The following is an 18,736-nucleotide window of genomic DNA, read 5'->3' on the forward strand; positions in this document are numbered from 1 at the left end:
TTCAGCAGTCACTTTAGTTCTAGGGCCAAAATGTTTCATGAGCTTCGTAAATATGCTGACTAAAAATATAGTGTCGACTATAGTGAAGATAGTTATCTAAATGCCTGCCTAACGTATTAAACTACTAACTAGCATTCATTTGAAAATAAAGATTAACATTTTATTTATTTATTAATTTTTTAGGGTGCAGGCTGGAGCTGGAACTCAGCCCGTAGTTTTTGGGGAGGCAGTTTCAAGAGTTAACCTCGGTAATTCTCCTAGTCCCAAAAAACAAGACCCAGTGATCGAGAGACTGATTAAACAGATGGGTTCTACAAACCATACTGCTGCGTTAGCGGTATGTAAACTTTTTCATTAATCTTGATATACTTCTAAAAAAGTTTCAAAATATAGTTGTATTTAATATCTTTCCATCTTTTAGGGAATGACCCAACTGCATGAAATACTCACTCAAATGAGGGGCAATACGATGATTGACTACGAGGATGACTTCATGAATACAATAATTTCCCAGTTTAAACAATTGCAAGGTCTACCACTTACTCCAGATTCCTTCGCAATAAAGATGTATAGAAATTTACTCACTACCATAGACGCTGTAAGTAAATCCAATAGATTGTTTTAAATATAGACTTTCTACACGTTTTGTTAATATATTTTTAAAACTGTTAAGACTGATGATGCAAAATTAATTGATATGATTTTTTTGGTAAATAATTTTTGGCTTGGATATAAATTGAATATTACTTAGACGATCTATATGTAAAAAATACTTGGGAAAGATAGGATGAATTGATGTGATCCAGAAATTAATTTGTCATTTTGAGATGTCAATTGAAGATATGAGATGGTAAAGGTGTTATGTTCATTTTTGATAGTTTTGAGTGTGTTGTAGTTCAAAATTTTTACATTTTACATTAGTGGTGTTATCTTGCCTGGTATTTTTTCATAGACATTATTCTCACGGTCTTTTTTCATTTTTCCAAAAAAATTGTATGTCCAGATAATTACCAGTATTTCCTTTAAATACTGGTAATTATCTATAGGATGCAGGGTCAGAAAAATGCTTTTTCTTTATCTCAGGAGTGCCAGAGCTATATTTCTTTATTTATTATCATAGAGCAATTTTACAAATACCATTGGTTTCGCGTGGGAACACCAAGATATTAGCATATTGATACTTGACCTTCCAAGTGGGTGGTGGACATCACAGTTTTTCAGTAAAATACAAAATTAAATGTCCACCCGAGTGGGTGGACAAAAATATAGCCGATTGAAACATATTATTTATTTATTTGGATTTTGAACATTTTCGAAATACTCGGAAACATAAAAATGTTTTATCTGAGCATATATTGCAAAAAGTGTTTTAAAGTCCAAAACTTATGTTTTGGTTTGTTGAAATTTTTGTTGTATCAAATAGAGTAGTGATTTTGATAGATTATATGATAGAGTAGTGATAGTGATAGAGAATTTCTAGTCAAAAAGGAACACATTTCATTTTTATATATTCTTTTATTATTCCAATATGTTTGGATCAATGGTATATGTACCAGTCCCATCCATATCCTAAGTCACCAGGTTTTCCTGTAAGTACTGGTCGTACGAACGTGTAACTTTGTTTGTCTTCGGTATGCCGTATCAACTAACTACTAATCTACTAACTACAAATTCAAAGTTTTATGTTGGGATATGTTACCTAAATTCTTATTCTTTTGCAGTTCTATATAAATAAGGCACTAGGAAGCCGAGTTTCAATTCCCGTTATTAAAGAGCTTATGCATCAAATGATTACTTTACTAGTTGAAGAACGGTTAAATAAAGTACTCAATGGAGAAGCGTACGTAAGAGTAATTAATCTGCATTGCGTCAAAGTGATTGAGAGATCTGACCACACAAATACGATATGGTGAGTTTTTAGGATACGGTTTTTATAATAAAAAAATATAATGTTAAATTTGTGTATAACCAGTAATTTGTTGTTCTTATGTCATCGTTCGATAGTGTAAAGTTGGCTTTATGTCACTATCATCGAGTTAGAATCTATGGAGAGGGCATCACGTGACTAAAAACGACCTCACTTCGGCCATATTGTTAAGATTGTTTTGACACTTTTGACAGATCGTATATGTTTGTTGTTTTTCGAATATTTTTAGTTTTATAATACTTTTATAGAAACTGTATTAATATATTGTGATAGTGCATAATAATGGTTTCTTGTTCTAAACGTAGTTGCAGTAGCAGAAGCAATGTTAATAAAAAATCTTCAGGAATAACGTTCTACAGGTTAGTATACAAATATGTAAACAAAGTAATGGCCCGTACTTCAGAGAATAAATTAATAGTATTTGACTGTATTAATTTATCTTTATGTATAATATATCGTGTTTACCGCGGGATAAATAAATCATAGTTTATTAAAAATGTATTGCACTTTTTTAGATTATGATTAAATCTTCTGAATAACTAGTCATATTTTTATAGTAGTTTTAATATTATTGAGTCCGACCATGATCCCACCGCCATATTGGTATCATCGTTAGCCACGCCTACCTACGCCGTTTTTAATACACACGTTAATATGCTCATAGCTTCTCCATAGATTCTAACTCGATGGTCACTATACAGTACGTCGAAATGTGTGACTTGTATAATCTTCGGAATGCGGAATGAAAGTTATGTGGAATATTATTGTATTTTTAAGCTATTGCTGATTTTATCTCGTATTTCATTTTTACATTGAATTATAATGTATAATTACTTTTTTTAGTGCTTTGGTAAAACTCATAAACGAGTGCATTAGTAATGAAAGTTCCGCAAGACACGTGGACCTCGTAATGAAATGTCTTTGGAGAGTGATAAAGTTGATGCCGCAATGGGGCGATACTATAGACTATGATTCTGTATTATTAGAAGTACATAATTTCTTAAAGAAGTTCCCCTCATCGTGGTGGAAGAATAAGGAAGTCGATACACCACTCAGAACTGTTAAAACCATTCTACATTCTAGTGCAAAGATTAAGGGAGGTACAATAATGTTACACTTGGGGAAGATACCGAACACTAGTGAATCAGAGGTTGAATCGTATATATTAAGAATACTCAAGGTAAGATTTTTAATTGTTAATTGTTATTTCAGCGTTAAACGACGTTTTAAAGCTGAATGTATTGTATGTGTTTCATGTTATAAACCAGCTTTCCGAATGGATTTTGCAAGAAAATGATCATTAAAAGTACTCACTTTCGATGTAAAAAATACACATACTGATCAGATAGGAAAATCATTTTTCTCTTTTCTCCAATATTTTGTTTAATGGTCTCAGGATAGAACTCCTTGTTAAGTTTATTGTTGGATCTAGTGATATATTCCCAGCATGCTTTCTGTATACATGTAATCATTTTTTGTTTGTAAACGTAAGTTTATGTTTAAGTTATTCGTAATAGTTTCTTTAAATAAATTCCAATTTGTTTTTGATGAAGAAAGCGTAGCAAGTCTAGATAAATAAATTATTTCAAAAGACAGAGTGAGAAATACTTTCTAATGATTTGACCTTTAGTCGAAGCATGATTTATTTGTTAGGTGATTATCTGCTATACCTTTGGTTATACAGATATCAAGGAGGTCTGGAATCTGTCTTCTATTTATCGGCCAATATGTAGATTCACCTGTAGAGCGCCTTTTGACGTTATTAATATTAATTGCTGCTACTTCGAGCCATAAAAAGGATGTTTCGCATTGTAATCACCGCCACTAGGAACCTTGATCCAAGTGATTAATGAAAAAATTCAGAAAAATGATATAGTGATTGGTCCACTCCAGTCTTCAATTACTATGTTTGTAGCCTGCAGGTGTGGTACTTTAGTTACCTACTAGCGGACCAACTCGACATCGAGTTTTTTAAATGAAATTTTTATTTTGCGAGAAAAATTAAGAGATCAATATAAGCAAGAATATACATAACATTCATCAATTATAATGCAAGTAAAAAAAAAGTGATTATGGAAGTCGACCTCAAAACCGGAATGCAATTTTTAGTTCATAAAATGTCGACATGGATATCATTTAGCAGTTAATTTTGCATGCTGATCACGAATCCGATGTCAGATTTGCTCTATCTTGACGTTTTATGCGCGTTTCGGGTCACTTCCGGTGTCGGATCGCAACCGGAAGTACATATTTAGATTCGTCTCGACGAGACCTTTCGATCCATATATACATTGTGGGGTCTAAAACTTAAAGTAAATTTTAACTTCCGGTCATCTCAAAACCGGAAGTGAATTTTTGTACCAAAAGTATATCTTGACAATCTCATACGTAATACTAATAATATTCCGAAAAAATATTTTAATTATCTAATATGGTTTTTGAGTAAAATGGTGGACAATAAAAGGGCTTAGCGTTTTAGTATATAAGATGTAATTGTTAATGTTTTATATTGATTTTGATAATTATAGCAGAACCTACTTTCTTGTGAGCATTTCTGGATTGCTTTTGGAGTTATGTTGTTTCGTTTATTCAATTTTGTGAAATTCCTTGTTTATGAATTACAGTGAGTAATCATTGTTTGTTAAAACCTTTTTTAGCAGATGAAATTCATTTTCGTTGGAGCAGGCGTTTTGGATTCTATCAATATATAATGATTTAATAATTCTCTTTTTGATATTTATGTTGTGGTTTGAGTGATAATTTAAATATCTGTTGGTGTGGTTTGGTTTTCTGTAACTATCTGTAATAATTTTGTTTTATTTTATTTTTAGAGTTTAAAAATATCCGAAGTTCAGCATCTACCAGCGAAGCAAGACGCTCAAAGAAGATCGCTTTCTAGAGCAAATCACAAAATGCTAACAGATATTTTCCAGAAAATCGGTAGCAAGGATGAAACTAAAGAAGGATTGAATTTGCTATATGATTTTATGCAACATCATCCCGAAGCAGATATCGAGCCGTTCTTATCGAACTCGAGCAAATTTTTCCAAGATTATATTAGAAATGGCCTTAAAGAGATAGAAGATTCTAGGAAAAGTAGTAAAACTGCTATTAGTGGTAAGTCGAGATTGAAATATTACTTCTCTAACAAATGGGCATGGGGAATTTTTGAATTTTGGTTTTTCTTTCTGCTAGTTCAACAGTAGTAAGAGAGATAATCGTTATATATTATGGCCCATTCAGATTGAAAACAGTTCCGAACAATGTGAAGAGAGAAACTAAAATGTTTATTCCACTTTTCTATGTATATTGTAACGAAATTATTTTGCCTACCACATGGGGTATTCTTATAAGGGGTAGAAAATTTGGGACAGAAATTGTTGGGGCGGAGATAGGGCAAGCAAAATAATCTATACTTGTGCGAACGGCACCCTGGGTTTGTTTGGAGGGCTGGGGTCGGGGATAGGTAAATGGCAAGGGGTCGGATTAGGACAACTACAAAAAAATGAAACAAAGGGGTACTAACGTGAATCTCTTGGGACAAACAAAACAAAAGGAAACAGGAAATACCTCTAGTAATTTAAAAAGGACGCCGCTTCGAGGTGCCAAATTATAACCATTACAACAGCTGGTTGTAACTATTGAAATAATTATTAAACATAAAAAATATATCCTTTCAAATGAAACTCAAAAAAGGGGTTAGAGAGGGCAAAAAACAAAAAAGGTTAGAAAAAAATTAAACATTTATTGTGTCTCACCACAAACAGTTACAAGAATAAATGGCACAAATTACTATATAGATTAATAGTTACAGAGTACAAGAATAACAAAAAAAAACTTACATGTGTCCTAGACGTTTACAAAAACTTACAAAGAAATTGTTACTGCAATGAAGGTTAACCTTTTTTAAAAACAAAACAAATGAATATCAAAAATAATAAAGCTAGCTGTCATATGTTAACATTAAATTTTAAAAACTGAAGAAAAATAAATTGACAGCTAAAGTCCTCTAAAATTTACAATTTTTTAATTATTAAAAATTTAAATTGATACGAAAGCAATTATTGTTATAAAAAAAAAATGTTTAGGTACAGAGGACAGTAACTTATTTGTTTTCTAACTGAATTTGCAATTCTCTTTTATATTTCTGTTGTGTTTTTCACACTTGGTTATGTAAAATTGTTTGTACACTTATTCTATAAAGATCAACTTTATCCATTATAGTAGGTTTAACTTGTTTTTGCAATAGTTTTAAAGTTTCCTGCATATTATATCATAATCTAGTCTTTTACTGTTTAAAATCATAACGCATATTAAAGTAAATTATATGTTTTTTTTTCAGAAAAAGTTAATGAGCACATCCAAGAAAAAACAGAGTTAGCAATTTCTCATACGGACCCAACCAAGGGTCCGGACTATTGGAAAGAAAGGCTGAATATGTGGAACCAGCTCTTCGATCACGTAAACGTAGGAAAAAATATAGAACTCCCAGAATAAATTGTGTATTAGCAGTATAACGTCCTGTTACATTAGATACATGCAAAAATTTCCCATTAATATGTAGAACAGATATATAACAGAAATTGATGTAATTCAACTCTTATACCATGACTCATGTGTAGCATATTTATTTTTCTCTAACTTTGTGATAGACATAACATTTTAGTCGTTCATATATCGTTTTAATTTGACTTTAATTATATCTGTTTTTAAGACTTCTCGAACGTTAATTCTTGGCAAAAGATATGTTGTTGACACTATTAACCTGATGTAATATTGAATAATTCTGAGGTCGACCTAATAGTGATACACATACCTATCTTTATCCAGCTTTTATTTATACTGAGTGCCTGTAATCTTATTTTTAGATAAGAATAAGTACTTTTTTATTATATTTAAAAATCGTCCGTTTAAATATTCACTAGTTTTAATAAAAATAAACTTAATAGTACGATGTGTCTATTTATTTGTGTAATTGTCATACATTTACCCCGGAGCTGACACTGGATTTAACCAAAACCCAGTTATTGTCAGAATATCCATAAAATTAAGAAAATCGGCCATAACGATAATATAAAACTCAATCTAGATATATTTGATAATGAAAGTAATACATAATTGAGAAGTGGTCATGCCGTAGGTGTAACTATTAAAGTCGGTGTAAAACCTCATGAACCTTGGAAATACGCATGCCCAAAAAAATAAATCCTGAAACCATTGACTTTTAATTTCATACTTAATTCCGCCACAGGGTCGGATCTGCAAGTATTGTAAAGTACAGCCCACATGAACATGTGTATATAAAACTTTTATAATTTAAATTAAATGGCCAAATATATGGCCTAGGAGGACAAATTCGTTAAACTTCCCGTGCTCGAATCGGTATCAATAAAGTGTTATGATCATTTCGGCCTAGCCCAGCCTCATCAGACACTTTGGGCTGATACAAATTCAAACTCGGAAAGTCCAACGAATGTCTCCCAAAACTTCACTACAACAGTAGTTAGCTACAAAGGCGCCACCTGCTTTGGCGGCCGTGAACGAAAACGATATGATAATACCGTTTTCTGTATCCTCTGAGCTATGCGAAATGTGTAAAAGATATAATCTTTTAGCGAAAGCCGCTATCGCTTTATTAAATTAAATGGCCAAATATATGGCCTAGGAGGACAAATTCGTTAAACTTCCCGTGCGAAATGTGTAAAAGATATAATCTTTTAGCGAAAGCCGCTATCGCTTTATTAAATTAAATGGCCAAATATATGGCCTAGGAGGACAAATTCGTTAAACTTCCCGATATTTTGTCCCCGATAATTTGTCCTCCTAGGCCATATATTTGGCCATTTAATTTAATAAAGCGATAGCGGCTTTCGCTAAAAGATTATATCTTTTACACATTTCGCATAGCTCAGAGGATACAAAAAACGATATTATCATATCGTTTTCGTTCACGGCCGCCAAAGCAGGTGGCGCCTTTGTAGCTAACTACTGTTGTAGTGAAGTTTTGGGAGACATTCGTTGGACTTTCCGAGTTTGAATTTGTATCAGCCCAAAGTGTCTGATGAGGCTGGGCTAGGCCGAAATGATCATAACACTTTATTGATACCGATTCGAGCACGGGAAGTTTAACGAATTTGTCCTCCTAGGCCATATATTTGGCCATTTAATTTAATAAAGCGATAGCGGCTTTCGCTAAAAGATTATATCTTTTACACTTTTATAATTTGTTTAACTATTTACATTGTACAAATTTTAATTATATCACATTGAGGAGGCCTGGGATTTGAACTTATATTATTCCCCCATTTGCATCATACTCAGTGGCAAAATAATAGGAAAGAGACCCCTAGACTGGTCAATGCAAGAACAGATTCACATAATTTCAGAAAAGAACTTGAAGACTCAGTTAATCTTTCGGTTCTGTTGAAAACTAAATATCAGTTAGATGCATAAGTTGAATTGTTCACCAAAACAGCATGGAACAGTATTCATCATCCCTATTAGGACAGAAGAAAAAAATATCGTTATAGAAATCACAGTATATACTTTTGAGAGAAGGAAATTACCTTAGGAAGTTAACTAGGCTGAAAAAAAGTAGCAAATACTGTTGCAGCCTTGTAACATATCGCCAAAACATATTTCTTTCTTAATATGGTCCTAATATATTTCTTTATAAATAATACCTAATGGTAAGCTATAAATTACTTACCGGTATTTTTTATCGCTCTAAAAGGTTTCTTAAAAGTCGATCATAAAAACGTTTTATAGTTTGAATGTACAAACTAAAAGGCCCATTAAAAATACTGGTTAGGACCGTTAAAAAGATTCATTACAGACCGTTACTACAATTCCCTATAAATTGCTGCTTCTGAGCATTCTCACATTCTAAGTTGGATGGTTAAACTTACTCGCTATTCCCCAGTTCACTCCCCACTTACATTATATGCAATTAGTTCACAATTTCAGTCAGAAGTCTGAAAATACGTCCCACGACGATCATCACGCGCTTCGTAAAATGATTTCGCTTTCACCACGCATTATCATTAGACATAGCAAAGGGGACAGGTTTTTAAACTTGGTATTTTGTTAAACACAAATTGTAAAATAAAAGTGTTTGTAACTGTGCTCAAATAAAGTTTTTCAAACCCACAATCTGCGATTACGTTAACATCGAATTGGTATCGGCTTTGACGAAGATTTATTAATCAGAGTCTTCATAATCAACCTCTTAGAAGTTTGGTTATCGTGTTATGCTGAGGAGACATCCATAACAAAAACATTACATGACCCATAAAGTCAGAAACAATGATGGAAGCTGGGCCCAAATCAGTGCTCAAAAAGCCAGTCGATTTGCACAGCATCTCGAAAACATCTTTCAACCAAACAATGGAAATGACTTGGTCAATGTGAATAGATTTGAACCACAGTTCTTGTAAATAAAACCTACTAATACTAAAGAAATTGCCAATGAAATAAAAGGAAATATCGATCCCAAAAAAGCTCCAGGGTAAGATTTTAACAGGGGAAATATTAAAACAATTACCAAAGAAAGGCATCACTAAGCTTACATACTTATTTAATGCATTATTTAGACTTAGTATGTTCCCAAAATGTGGAAAATCTTACCAGTCATAATGATTGATAAACCAGAAAGCTGCCGAATGAGGTCTTATCCTACAGGCCTATTTCATTATTGCCCGTACTTTCAAAATTATATGAAAAGACTGAAGGTCATTATCAAAGAAAAGGGATTAATTCCAACACTTCAGTTTGGTTTTAGAGCCATTCAATGATAGACCAAGTATATAGAATTATATACTGAAAGAGCAGTAGAGGAAAAATAAGTCTATTCAGCGATCTTCTTGAATATGAGCTAAGCTTTCAATAAAGTATGGCATGAAAACCTTATCCATAAATTGAATAAAACAATACCGAGGAGTATTCACAATTATTAGAGTCATACTAGAATAAAACAGCAGGATTTGTACTTAATGTTGAAGGAAATCAAGGCAGGAGTACCGCAGGGTAGTGTGCTAGGCCCAGTTCTCTACTCATGTCAAAATCGATATGTGTGAACTCAAAAATGGAGCAATCACAACTTTTGCGGACGACAAAGCTATTCTGGCAATGCGACAAGTAATCACGAAGAAGCTGTAAGAAATCTACAATCTTCAGTGAACAAGATAGATGATTAGACGAAAAAAAAAATGGAAGATAAAATTGAATGAGACAAATATTCAGACCGGTATGGTCATACGCTGCTCAGCTGTGGTCATGTGCCAGCAAGAACAATATTATAAAAATACAACACTTTCAGAACAAATTATTAAGGAGAAGCGTTGATGCCCCATCAATTAAAAACAGTTGCATTCACTGAGACTTGAAGATGGAGACTGTTAAAGAAATAATAAGTAAATGTATCAACAATCATGAGCAAATATTGCATCAATATGTGAATATCGAGGCTCTCTTAACTCCTGGATAACACATAGTTAGTAAGAAGATCGAAGGGGGTGAAGTCCTTCAAGTTAGTATAGTGAATAGTTCAAAATCACAGTATAGTGCGGCTTAGTGTACACGAGCGCTTGTATAAATAATTACTGTAAGTAAGAAAGATCCTGTAGAAACATGAATATAGCTTTAAGTATTAATTTAGGATATAACAGAACTGGTCATTGATCTTTCGGATCATATTTTTCAATGTTAAAGACACCCCTTGAGGGGTATTTTACTAATATAAAAAACAACACTGTGACATGTGACGTGAAAATTTTGGATAACTAATAAATTTGTACAAGAAAATGTACCAAATAAAATAAATATTGAGTGATCCATATTAACAAGCTACAATAATAAATAAACTTGAATAAATACAAAAAATATTTTATATATTTATTGATTATGCAAGTAAGTACAATATACAAATATATTATTATCAAAGTTATTTGTCATCTTTACTAACATTGTTATCATCACTGTCTTCTTCGGAAGACTCCTCAGTGCTTTCATCATCGTCATCATCATCATCGTCGTCGTCGTCATCATAATCGTAATCATTATAATCCTGATCATCGTAATCACCTGCTCCAGCTTCATCATCATAATCATCGTAAGCAGAAGATTGACCTTGCCTTCCAAATTTGTGACTACGTGCTGAAAATATAGATTTTTAATACCATAATAATTTCCGTTTGGAATAATGAAAGTGAAGGCATCAAAAACTAATATTTTGTAAGTAAATAAAAAGGAAAAATATAAACCAAGAAAATCATGATTTATAAATAAGCACATCTTATGTGCTGATATGTATAAAGGAATTACAAACATCAAACAATAATAAAAAATGAAATCTAAATCAGAAGAAAAATAAAAGTATAAAAAGTCAAAATAACATAAAAAATCTTATTTTTCTTCACTTCTGAAGTAACTGAACATCTAATAATCTTTTAGACTTGAAGACAAAAATTTTTTCTGTCATTTCACCATCTTGTGATAAGGGAAAACATTTGGATTGAAATTTATCTAGAATACATAAATAAAAGGGAATGTACTTCTTGTTTCGAATGTTGGCGTTCTTCTTTGGATATTGTATGCTATGCAGTGTGTAGGCATTCAAACTAATTGTCGAACATACAGAGACCCTTTTCCCCCTTTGTTTAGTATCATTTTGACCTCAGGTATGCCGCACCAGTTTCTTATGTCTCTGAACCATGAATTTTGCTTTTGTCCAGGACCTTTTCGACCTTCAACTTTACCCATCAAGATGACATTATATTTGCTATTTCATAGAATATGGTCCAACCTTTTGCTGCTTAACGAGATTTAACAATTCACTTTTTATATAAGATCTCCTTAGGAACTCATCATTTGTTATATGGTCCACCCATCCTTTTGAGAGACCACATTTAGAAAGCCTCCACACGATTCCGATAGATCTCACTTTAAGTGACAAGGTCCCACTTCGGTACACCAGGATGGGCCATATGTAGCATTTCAAGGGATTTCTCTGGATTCTCAAGGGTTAAAGGAACTTCACAGCAAAGAATGTTGGCCACAACCCAGAAACTTTCAATCAATACAGAGATATACAAAGATTTTATTAAATTGCAGAAAAGATATTTCTATGGATTCATTCTTGATGTTCTGTATACCTTGAGGAGCACATGATTTGCTATAATATGTAAATCATGTACTAGATATATATATATATATATATATATATATATATATATATAGATCTATATTTTATATTGATGTGCTAATGAGAGCCAGACTATAAAAGGGGTTTAAAATATAAAAGCAATTACTGATGCCTTCATATGAATTGATCATTAGATAATAGTAAAAGAGAAACTTACTGGACATACTAAGATCCTTAGTTTGAGATGTCTCAAAGCCACATTTGGGACATGGTATTGCTTTATTCTTCTCATATTTAAATCCTTTCCTACGAACATGATCTTCGCAATAACAAGTTTTACATCTAAGACAAGAATATTGTCCCAGTTTGTTGCAAGATTGGCCTGAAACAAGAAAAATTATAAAATTAATACATGAACAACAAAAATCGGAATATGTAAAAGTAGAAATTTTGGTCAATGACTATCTTATCATCAACCTCCTTTTCCTAAATTCTAAGAAATGATAATTGAGTTGTAACAACAACACTGCCAGGTTGTGATTATAAATAATGTGTCAACTCCTATCTTAATAATTCACATACAATCAAAAAGTCATAGAATAACGGGCTCCTTTTAAAGTTTCTCATAAAACATGACAATGATGACCTGTAGATAATTGAAGCCTCAAGTTAGAGAGATATATATCACGCGGTCCTAATGTTCATTGCACACACGGTAGTCTATTGTTTACATTGTTACGTGAATTTTAAAAATTTAAATGTACCAAAAGTATTTGTACCAAATTTATGTTTTTGTATGTATTTGAAACATAAGTATGTGAAGCTTATTTAGCTTTTAAAAATTAGTAACATATGTGAGGAGGTATCATGCAAACAGCCTTAAGTCACACAAAAATGAAAGTTCAGTTAGATGGGCCAATGCATTGTTCTGTTGTAGCCAAAGTGGTTTATTTTATCTGATTCATGCAAAATAACTTATTTCCACTATACTGGTCCATGCTAACCAGATTATTTTCAACCAACCAATAGGAGTTCTGCATCTGCCACTCAGCTGACCCAGTGAGTCTTACAAATTTGAGGTTATGTGAGGGTTTATTGTCAAAGTATTTAAAAACAATTAGTAATTATTTTATTATTTACAGGATAATAGATGGAATAGATGGAAGTGTTGGTGAAAGAAATAAAGGGACTAGAAAGAGAAGAGTTACAGGAGAAAAAGGACAAGTGAACAAATTACTACATATGTAGCTCCTAAAAAGCCCTAGTTTTTGTACCGTTTAAGCACAACAATAAACGTTTCACATGCCTAAAAATAGGGCCAATTTACATTAACGCTTACAAAGAAGAGTTTTATAAAGTTCCAGACATGAAAAGACAAGACAATATAATTGCCAGTCTGATTCATACAACAAAACCAAAAAGGGAAAACCTGGACCTAAGTGAAAGTACTCAATACAATACTTTTTTCCAACTGTTTCTGGTATATCTTCTGTATATTTAAAGATTTTTCGCACTGTTATTAGTAAATTAAAAGTGCACCAGCACAGTCTGCTGAAAAGGCGCAGCTAGTGGGTAAAAAACGGATTCATTCAAGAAGAGCAAAGGTGTTTTATGAGTACATGGAAATGAATGTTTTCCATTCTGTTAGCCTTCGCTTTGATCTTCAACAAATTCAGTAACAATCAAAAAGTCCATTTCAAGGTTATTGCACGAGACAAATTTGGTTATAACCAAGGACTGGTTATTAAAACCAACTTTTGTATTACTGATCTAAAAACTCAAAACCACATGTTCTGCACTTGGACAGAGAAGCAGGCAGGAAAAAGCAGTGTGGAAATATCATTGGCTCTCTTTAACTATTTGAAAGAAGCTGATTTTTAGGGCTGTTCTGTACTAAGGTTGTTTAGAGATGGTTGTGTTTCTCAAAATAAAAATAATATTGTCCTGAAAAACACATACAACATCAATCCAAAGGATTTTATTATATTTTGTCGTATGCAGACATAGTTTTTTACCCGCCAACCATGTTTTTGGAAGAGCACAGCTGCGAAAAAACCCATAATTTTAATTTAAGAAGATTGACCACCTCTTGATACTAAGAAGCTAAGTGAATACGATAAGGACATTCAATCGATTAGTGAACTGAAGATATTTGCAATATGCTACCAGACACAAAAAGAAATTGAACACCTTCGAAAAAAAGGAAAAGGAAAGTCTTACAAAAATATTGTGTTGGTAAGAGACTTGAAAAACTACAAGTATGAAGGAAAAGAGTCTTTTATATCTTTGAGAAAGAAAAGGAAAATAATCTTAGACAAGTGAGACTGGAAGAACTCCCCCTTTCTCATGTGTTACCAAAAAAGAAAAGACAAAGATGTTTACAAAGTTTTAAAAACATGTTTTCTGGGCTACGCCTTGGTTGGTATAAGAGTTTGATTTTTATGAACTCACTACAGCAGTTGCTGGTGATTAGCAGGAAGTAATGAGTGACTGTATCGACAATGAGCGCTGTGACTTCCATATTTAAAAAACTGTTTGTTGCATTAACTACCTATTATGGCAATGTTTCTCACTTATGTAAGGCCTATATTATTATTTTACAAAAATAGAACTTCATTCAGAAAACCTTGTTCCTTTACTTTATTGCTTTTTTACTTTATTTATATGCAAATCATCTTATGTCCACAACATTTTACATGCAAAATGACTTATTTCCACTGAGTTCATGCAAAAGGTCTTATTGCTAAAACAAAATCAATTTTTTAAACTATTTTTTAGCTACCCTAACTGAAATAAGTGTTTTAATCTCTTATCCTTTTTCAGAGGAAAGTTACAAGTTTTTCGCCCTCCCTGAAATTTTACTTATTTATGACTTAAGCTTGTTTGTATTTTACCTCCTCATGTAGGAGTTATAGAAGACATAAGTATTTTAATTTGACATGTATGTAAATAAAAATAATTTACATATAACTATATGAATCCTTATAGACAAGTAGCTTGACATTCACAAAATGTCAAAATATTAACTATAGTCTGAAGAAAACTTGTTGGATTATGAAGAACTATTGCAATCACTATATTAGTTAAATTGATAATTAAAGGTTCAACAGAAACATCCACTTTAGTGTCTAGATCTACTTTCTTCTTTTCTAGTATGTGTAATGCAATTTTTCCATGAGTCTAGTGTGATGTTTTCTATAGCAATAGCTAGCAGACCTTTGTGGTCTATATTGTCATCAAATAATATATTTTTTTGAGAGAGTCAGTTCATGATGTAACTTTCCTGTCAGGCAGTAATTGGTTAACCAATTGTTAACTGTGGCCCATAACAACAAAAGAATTTGATTCAAGGTTTAATAAAACCTTCGAAAAGCAACCTTCACAATTTTAGGCATCCATTTCTTCATGATAGTCATTGGCTATCCAAAAAACCCAAATCACTGCCTATGTGTGTTAAAATGAGTCTCCGTCCTTTACCTACTGGTATTTTAAGACCTAACGATAACCCTTTAATAAAGGCTTGTCAGCAGTTTGTAACTTTAAAATGTTTTGTCTAAATAGTAGATTTTTCTTCCTTCACGATGATAATCTTGGATTTTTTTCAGATAATGTCTCTGCCACAAAATAATCTCTTTCTATAAGAATACTGTTCCTACTTATTTTCAAATATTTAATTACAAAACTGGAACTTTTGTTGGCAAAAATCTTGGCTACCATGATTTTAAAACTCCAAATCAGAATATCTAAATTGAGATACATCCAAGACTATTCTTTTGCTCACTGTTTCACCTTACAATAAAGATATTAAAATGTTATTTCACTTTCTAGTCTTTAAATAGTCTGGATACTGCAGTTGTCTTGTATTAACATAATTTCAACTTCCTCTTCCTTTCATTATCCTTTACAAAACTTCTATAATTATCACTAAGTTTAATAACATATCTCCAGATCTCAAAAGAAATAATTATTATTAATAATTTCAGGTATAATTCAACATTTTTAATAAATCACCCCAAATTTTGGCATATGCAGATGGTGTTGACCTAGTTTCCCGCACAATATGCAAGTTAGAAGAAATGTATACCACCTTGTCAAATGCCTCAAAAAATATGGGCCTGCAAGTAAATGAGGAGAAAACTAAGATAATGGCATCAACACCCAACAATAGAGCCAAAAACATCGGCCACCAATTCACGGTTCATAACTCTACCTTTGAAGTGGTGGACAAATTCACATACTTAGGCTCCCTGATCACCAAGGAGAACATTATGATGGAAGAAATCAAGCGAAGAATAATCCTAGCAAACCAATGCTATTTTGGACTGAGTAGACATATGAGAAGCAGAAACTTAAGCCAAAAAACATGGACATGGACCATTTCCAAGGCAGATGAAAACCTCCTGCTTATATTTGAACAAAGGATCCTGAGAAAAATATTCGGTGGCATCTGTGAAAATGGTGTTTGGAGGAGGTACAACTACGAGATATATCACAGATATAAACATATATTTGGTGGTAAAGACGTAGTATCCCATATAAAAATAGGAAGACTAAGATGTGAAGGACATCTGGCAAGATCACAGCAGAACAACCCTCCTAGAAGAATCCTTATGTCACAACCTGTGGGAAGTAGTAGTAGGGGTAGGCCAAAACTCAGATGGAGGGATGGTGTAGATGAGGATAGTAGAAAAATAGGTGCAGCACACTGGCAACAGTTGGCAATGGATAGAACTGACTGGCGTAATAGACTTGGGAAGGTTGAGGCTCTTTTATAGGGCTGTAGCACCAATGATGATGATGATAATTCAACTTTACTTTTGTGTCAAACTCAGACCATAGAAAAGAACATTGGTTTTTACTACAAAATTCATCATTCTTACCTGCACCTAGTTGTTATACTCTTGCTCTTTTACATTATATTTGCTACTAGTTATTACTCTTGCTCTGCTATATTATTATTACAATTACCAATAAAATAAAATGACTCCCAGTTTATTTACCTCTTTTTTCCTAAATTATTGATATCAAATTTACATTACATACAGGTATATTGTAAATGAAGTATTTTCACCTATTACAATGCAAAAATTGTATTTTCACTTATTATCAAAATGTACAAGACTGAACAAAAAAATGTATACTTACATTTGTAATTTTCTGACTCCAAAACTTGACACGAGGCTTGGTGTTCAAATTGGTCATCTTCACAAAGAAAATTAGTACAAAATGAACATTTAAAGATCCTTCCTCCATGATCCCAAACTCCACGCTCACACTCTATACAAATTGCTTCCTGCAATGGACAGGTGCAAGCATGAGTTTGAAGACATTTTCTACCATGGCAAACCCAAGCTTCACAGAAATCACATATGGCACCCTGTAAATAATCTTTTTAAATGAGCTGTTACTAGGAATTGCAGTTTTTTGAAATAATTGAAAACATGTTCTTGAGGAAAAATGTTTATACCTTAATAAGTAAAAGATATATTAGAATGTTCTAAGAAAAAACCCTTGAAAGGTCAATTCCATAGTAAAATAAAGTTAATATACAAATGCATATTACAAATGAAAACACTATGATAAAAAGTATTACCAAAATACAGTTAATTACAACCTAAATTGGTTAAGACATGATAAAGATAAAAATAATTTGATTTGAAAGGTTGCTAAATAATCAGATTTGATAGAGAAGGAAGGCCAAAAGATAGAAATGTGAATTATATTTGTAAAAGGAGTGGAATTGAGAAAACTTAAATCGGCTGGAAATATAAACGGGAAGTCATCACTAATCCAAATGGCAAAGAAAATTATGGTCCCAATAGAACATTATAGAAGCAAAATATATTTTTTTAGGTTACTTACCACCATATTCATTCCAGTAGTATATATTCCAGGATGTTTAATTACACAATCCCCAGTTTTTATCATACATTTCATTTTGCCACACTGAGCACAAACTGGCAATCTCTGAACATTTTGACAAAAATAACAAAATGCACGACTTTTCTGCTTTCTAAAATAAATAAATAATAATTTTTTGCTTGATCCAAATGCAATTTATTCAACCTACCGATGGCACTTTTCACATTCCATGGAAATATTGCAAGGATGGTCAGCTAAAGGAATTTTTTCTTTGGCAGTTCTTATTTCTTTTTGTCTTAACTTCTGTTTTTCAGCTTTTTTTCTCTGACCTGTTTTCTTCTTGGGCATCTTTAGAATTTATTACAATTATTTAATAAATTTTTAATAAGTGACCTAAATGTCAAGGACCAAAAACTTCCAAACTTGGTATAATTTTTAGGTTATGATCATTCAATGCCAAAAAAATTTGATCACGTGTCACTTATCTGTCAACAGTACGAATATTTATTTAACAATGATTTATGATGAAAAAATAACTAATAAGTTGTACATTTTTATACATTTTCTTCTAAGCTCTAAAATAAGACGCTGGAATAGTAGATTATAACGTTAATATTATATGTGTCATGTCCACATACTAAATTATAAATGGTCTATGATAATATAAGTACACCCTACGACAGTACGAACATGATATTATTATAGATTCAGTCAGTTAGACTTATTTCATTGTAAAATATCTAATACATATAAGTATTTCATAGAGTATTTTTATATAATAATAAAAGCAGAGGTCCGTCATGGTA

General features: G+C 32.2%; 2 protein-coding genes across 3 annotated transcripts in view; one reads left to right on the forward strand and one right to left on the reverse strand.

Moving 5' to 3' along the window:
* msps (msps cytoskeleton-associated protein 5) overlaps positions 1–6,878 on the forward strand; it is a 56,065-nt gene extending 49,187 nt beyond the window's left edge. For both annotated transcript variants that reach the window (XM_072527341.1, XM_072527342.1), the window contains exons 21-26: positions 184–337; positions 422–598; positions 1,722–1,909; positions 2,771–3,107; positions 4,759–5,044; positions 6,270–6,878. In XM_072527341.1, the coding sequence (XP_072383442.1) occupies positions 184–337; positions 422–598; positions 1,722–1,909; positions 2,771–3,107; positions 4,759–5,044; positions 6,270–6,424 (1,297 nt within the window). In that variant the 3' untranslated portion in view covers positions 6,425–6,878. The remainder of the gene's footprint in view (positions 1–183; positions 338–421; positions 599–1,721; positions 1,910–2,770; positions 3,108–4,758; positions 5,045–6,269) is intronic.
* A 3,927-nt stretch (positions 6,879–10,805) lies between these two features.
* On the reverse strand, positions 10,806–18,393 carry Noa36 (zinc finger protein 330 homolog Noa36). Its single transcript, XM_072527343.1, has 5 exons — positions 18,139–18,393; positions 17,931–18,081; positions 17,214–17,445; positions 12,286–12,450; positions 10,806–11,080 (listed from the first exon to the last, which is right to left on the reverse strand). The coding sequence occupies exons 1-5, from the start codon at positions 18,276–18,278 to the stop codon at positions 10,869–10,871; spliced, it is 900 nt and encodes a 299-aa protein (XP_072383444.1). The 5' UTR covers positions 18,279–18,393; the 3' UTR covers positions 10,806–10,868.
* Between the last annotated feature and the right edge of the window lie 343 nt (positions 18,394–18,736).

This window comes from Diabrotica undecimpunctata, chromosome 3 (genome assembly GCF_040954645.1).
Source record: "Diabrotica undecimpunctata isolate CICGRU chromosome 3, icDiaUnde3, whole genome shotgun sequence".
NCBI classification, from domain to species: Eukaryota; Metazoa; Arthropoda; class Insecta; order Coleoptera; family Chrysomelidae; genus Diabrotica; species Diabrotica undecimpunctata.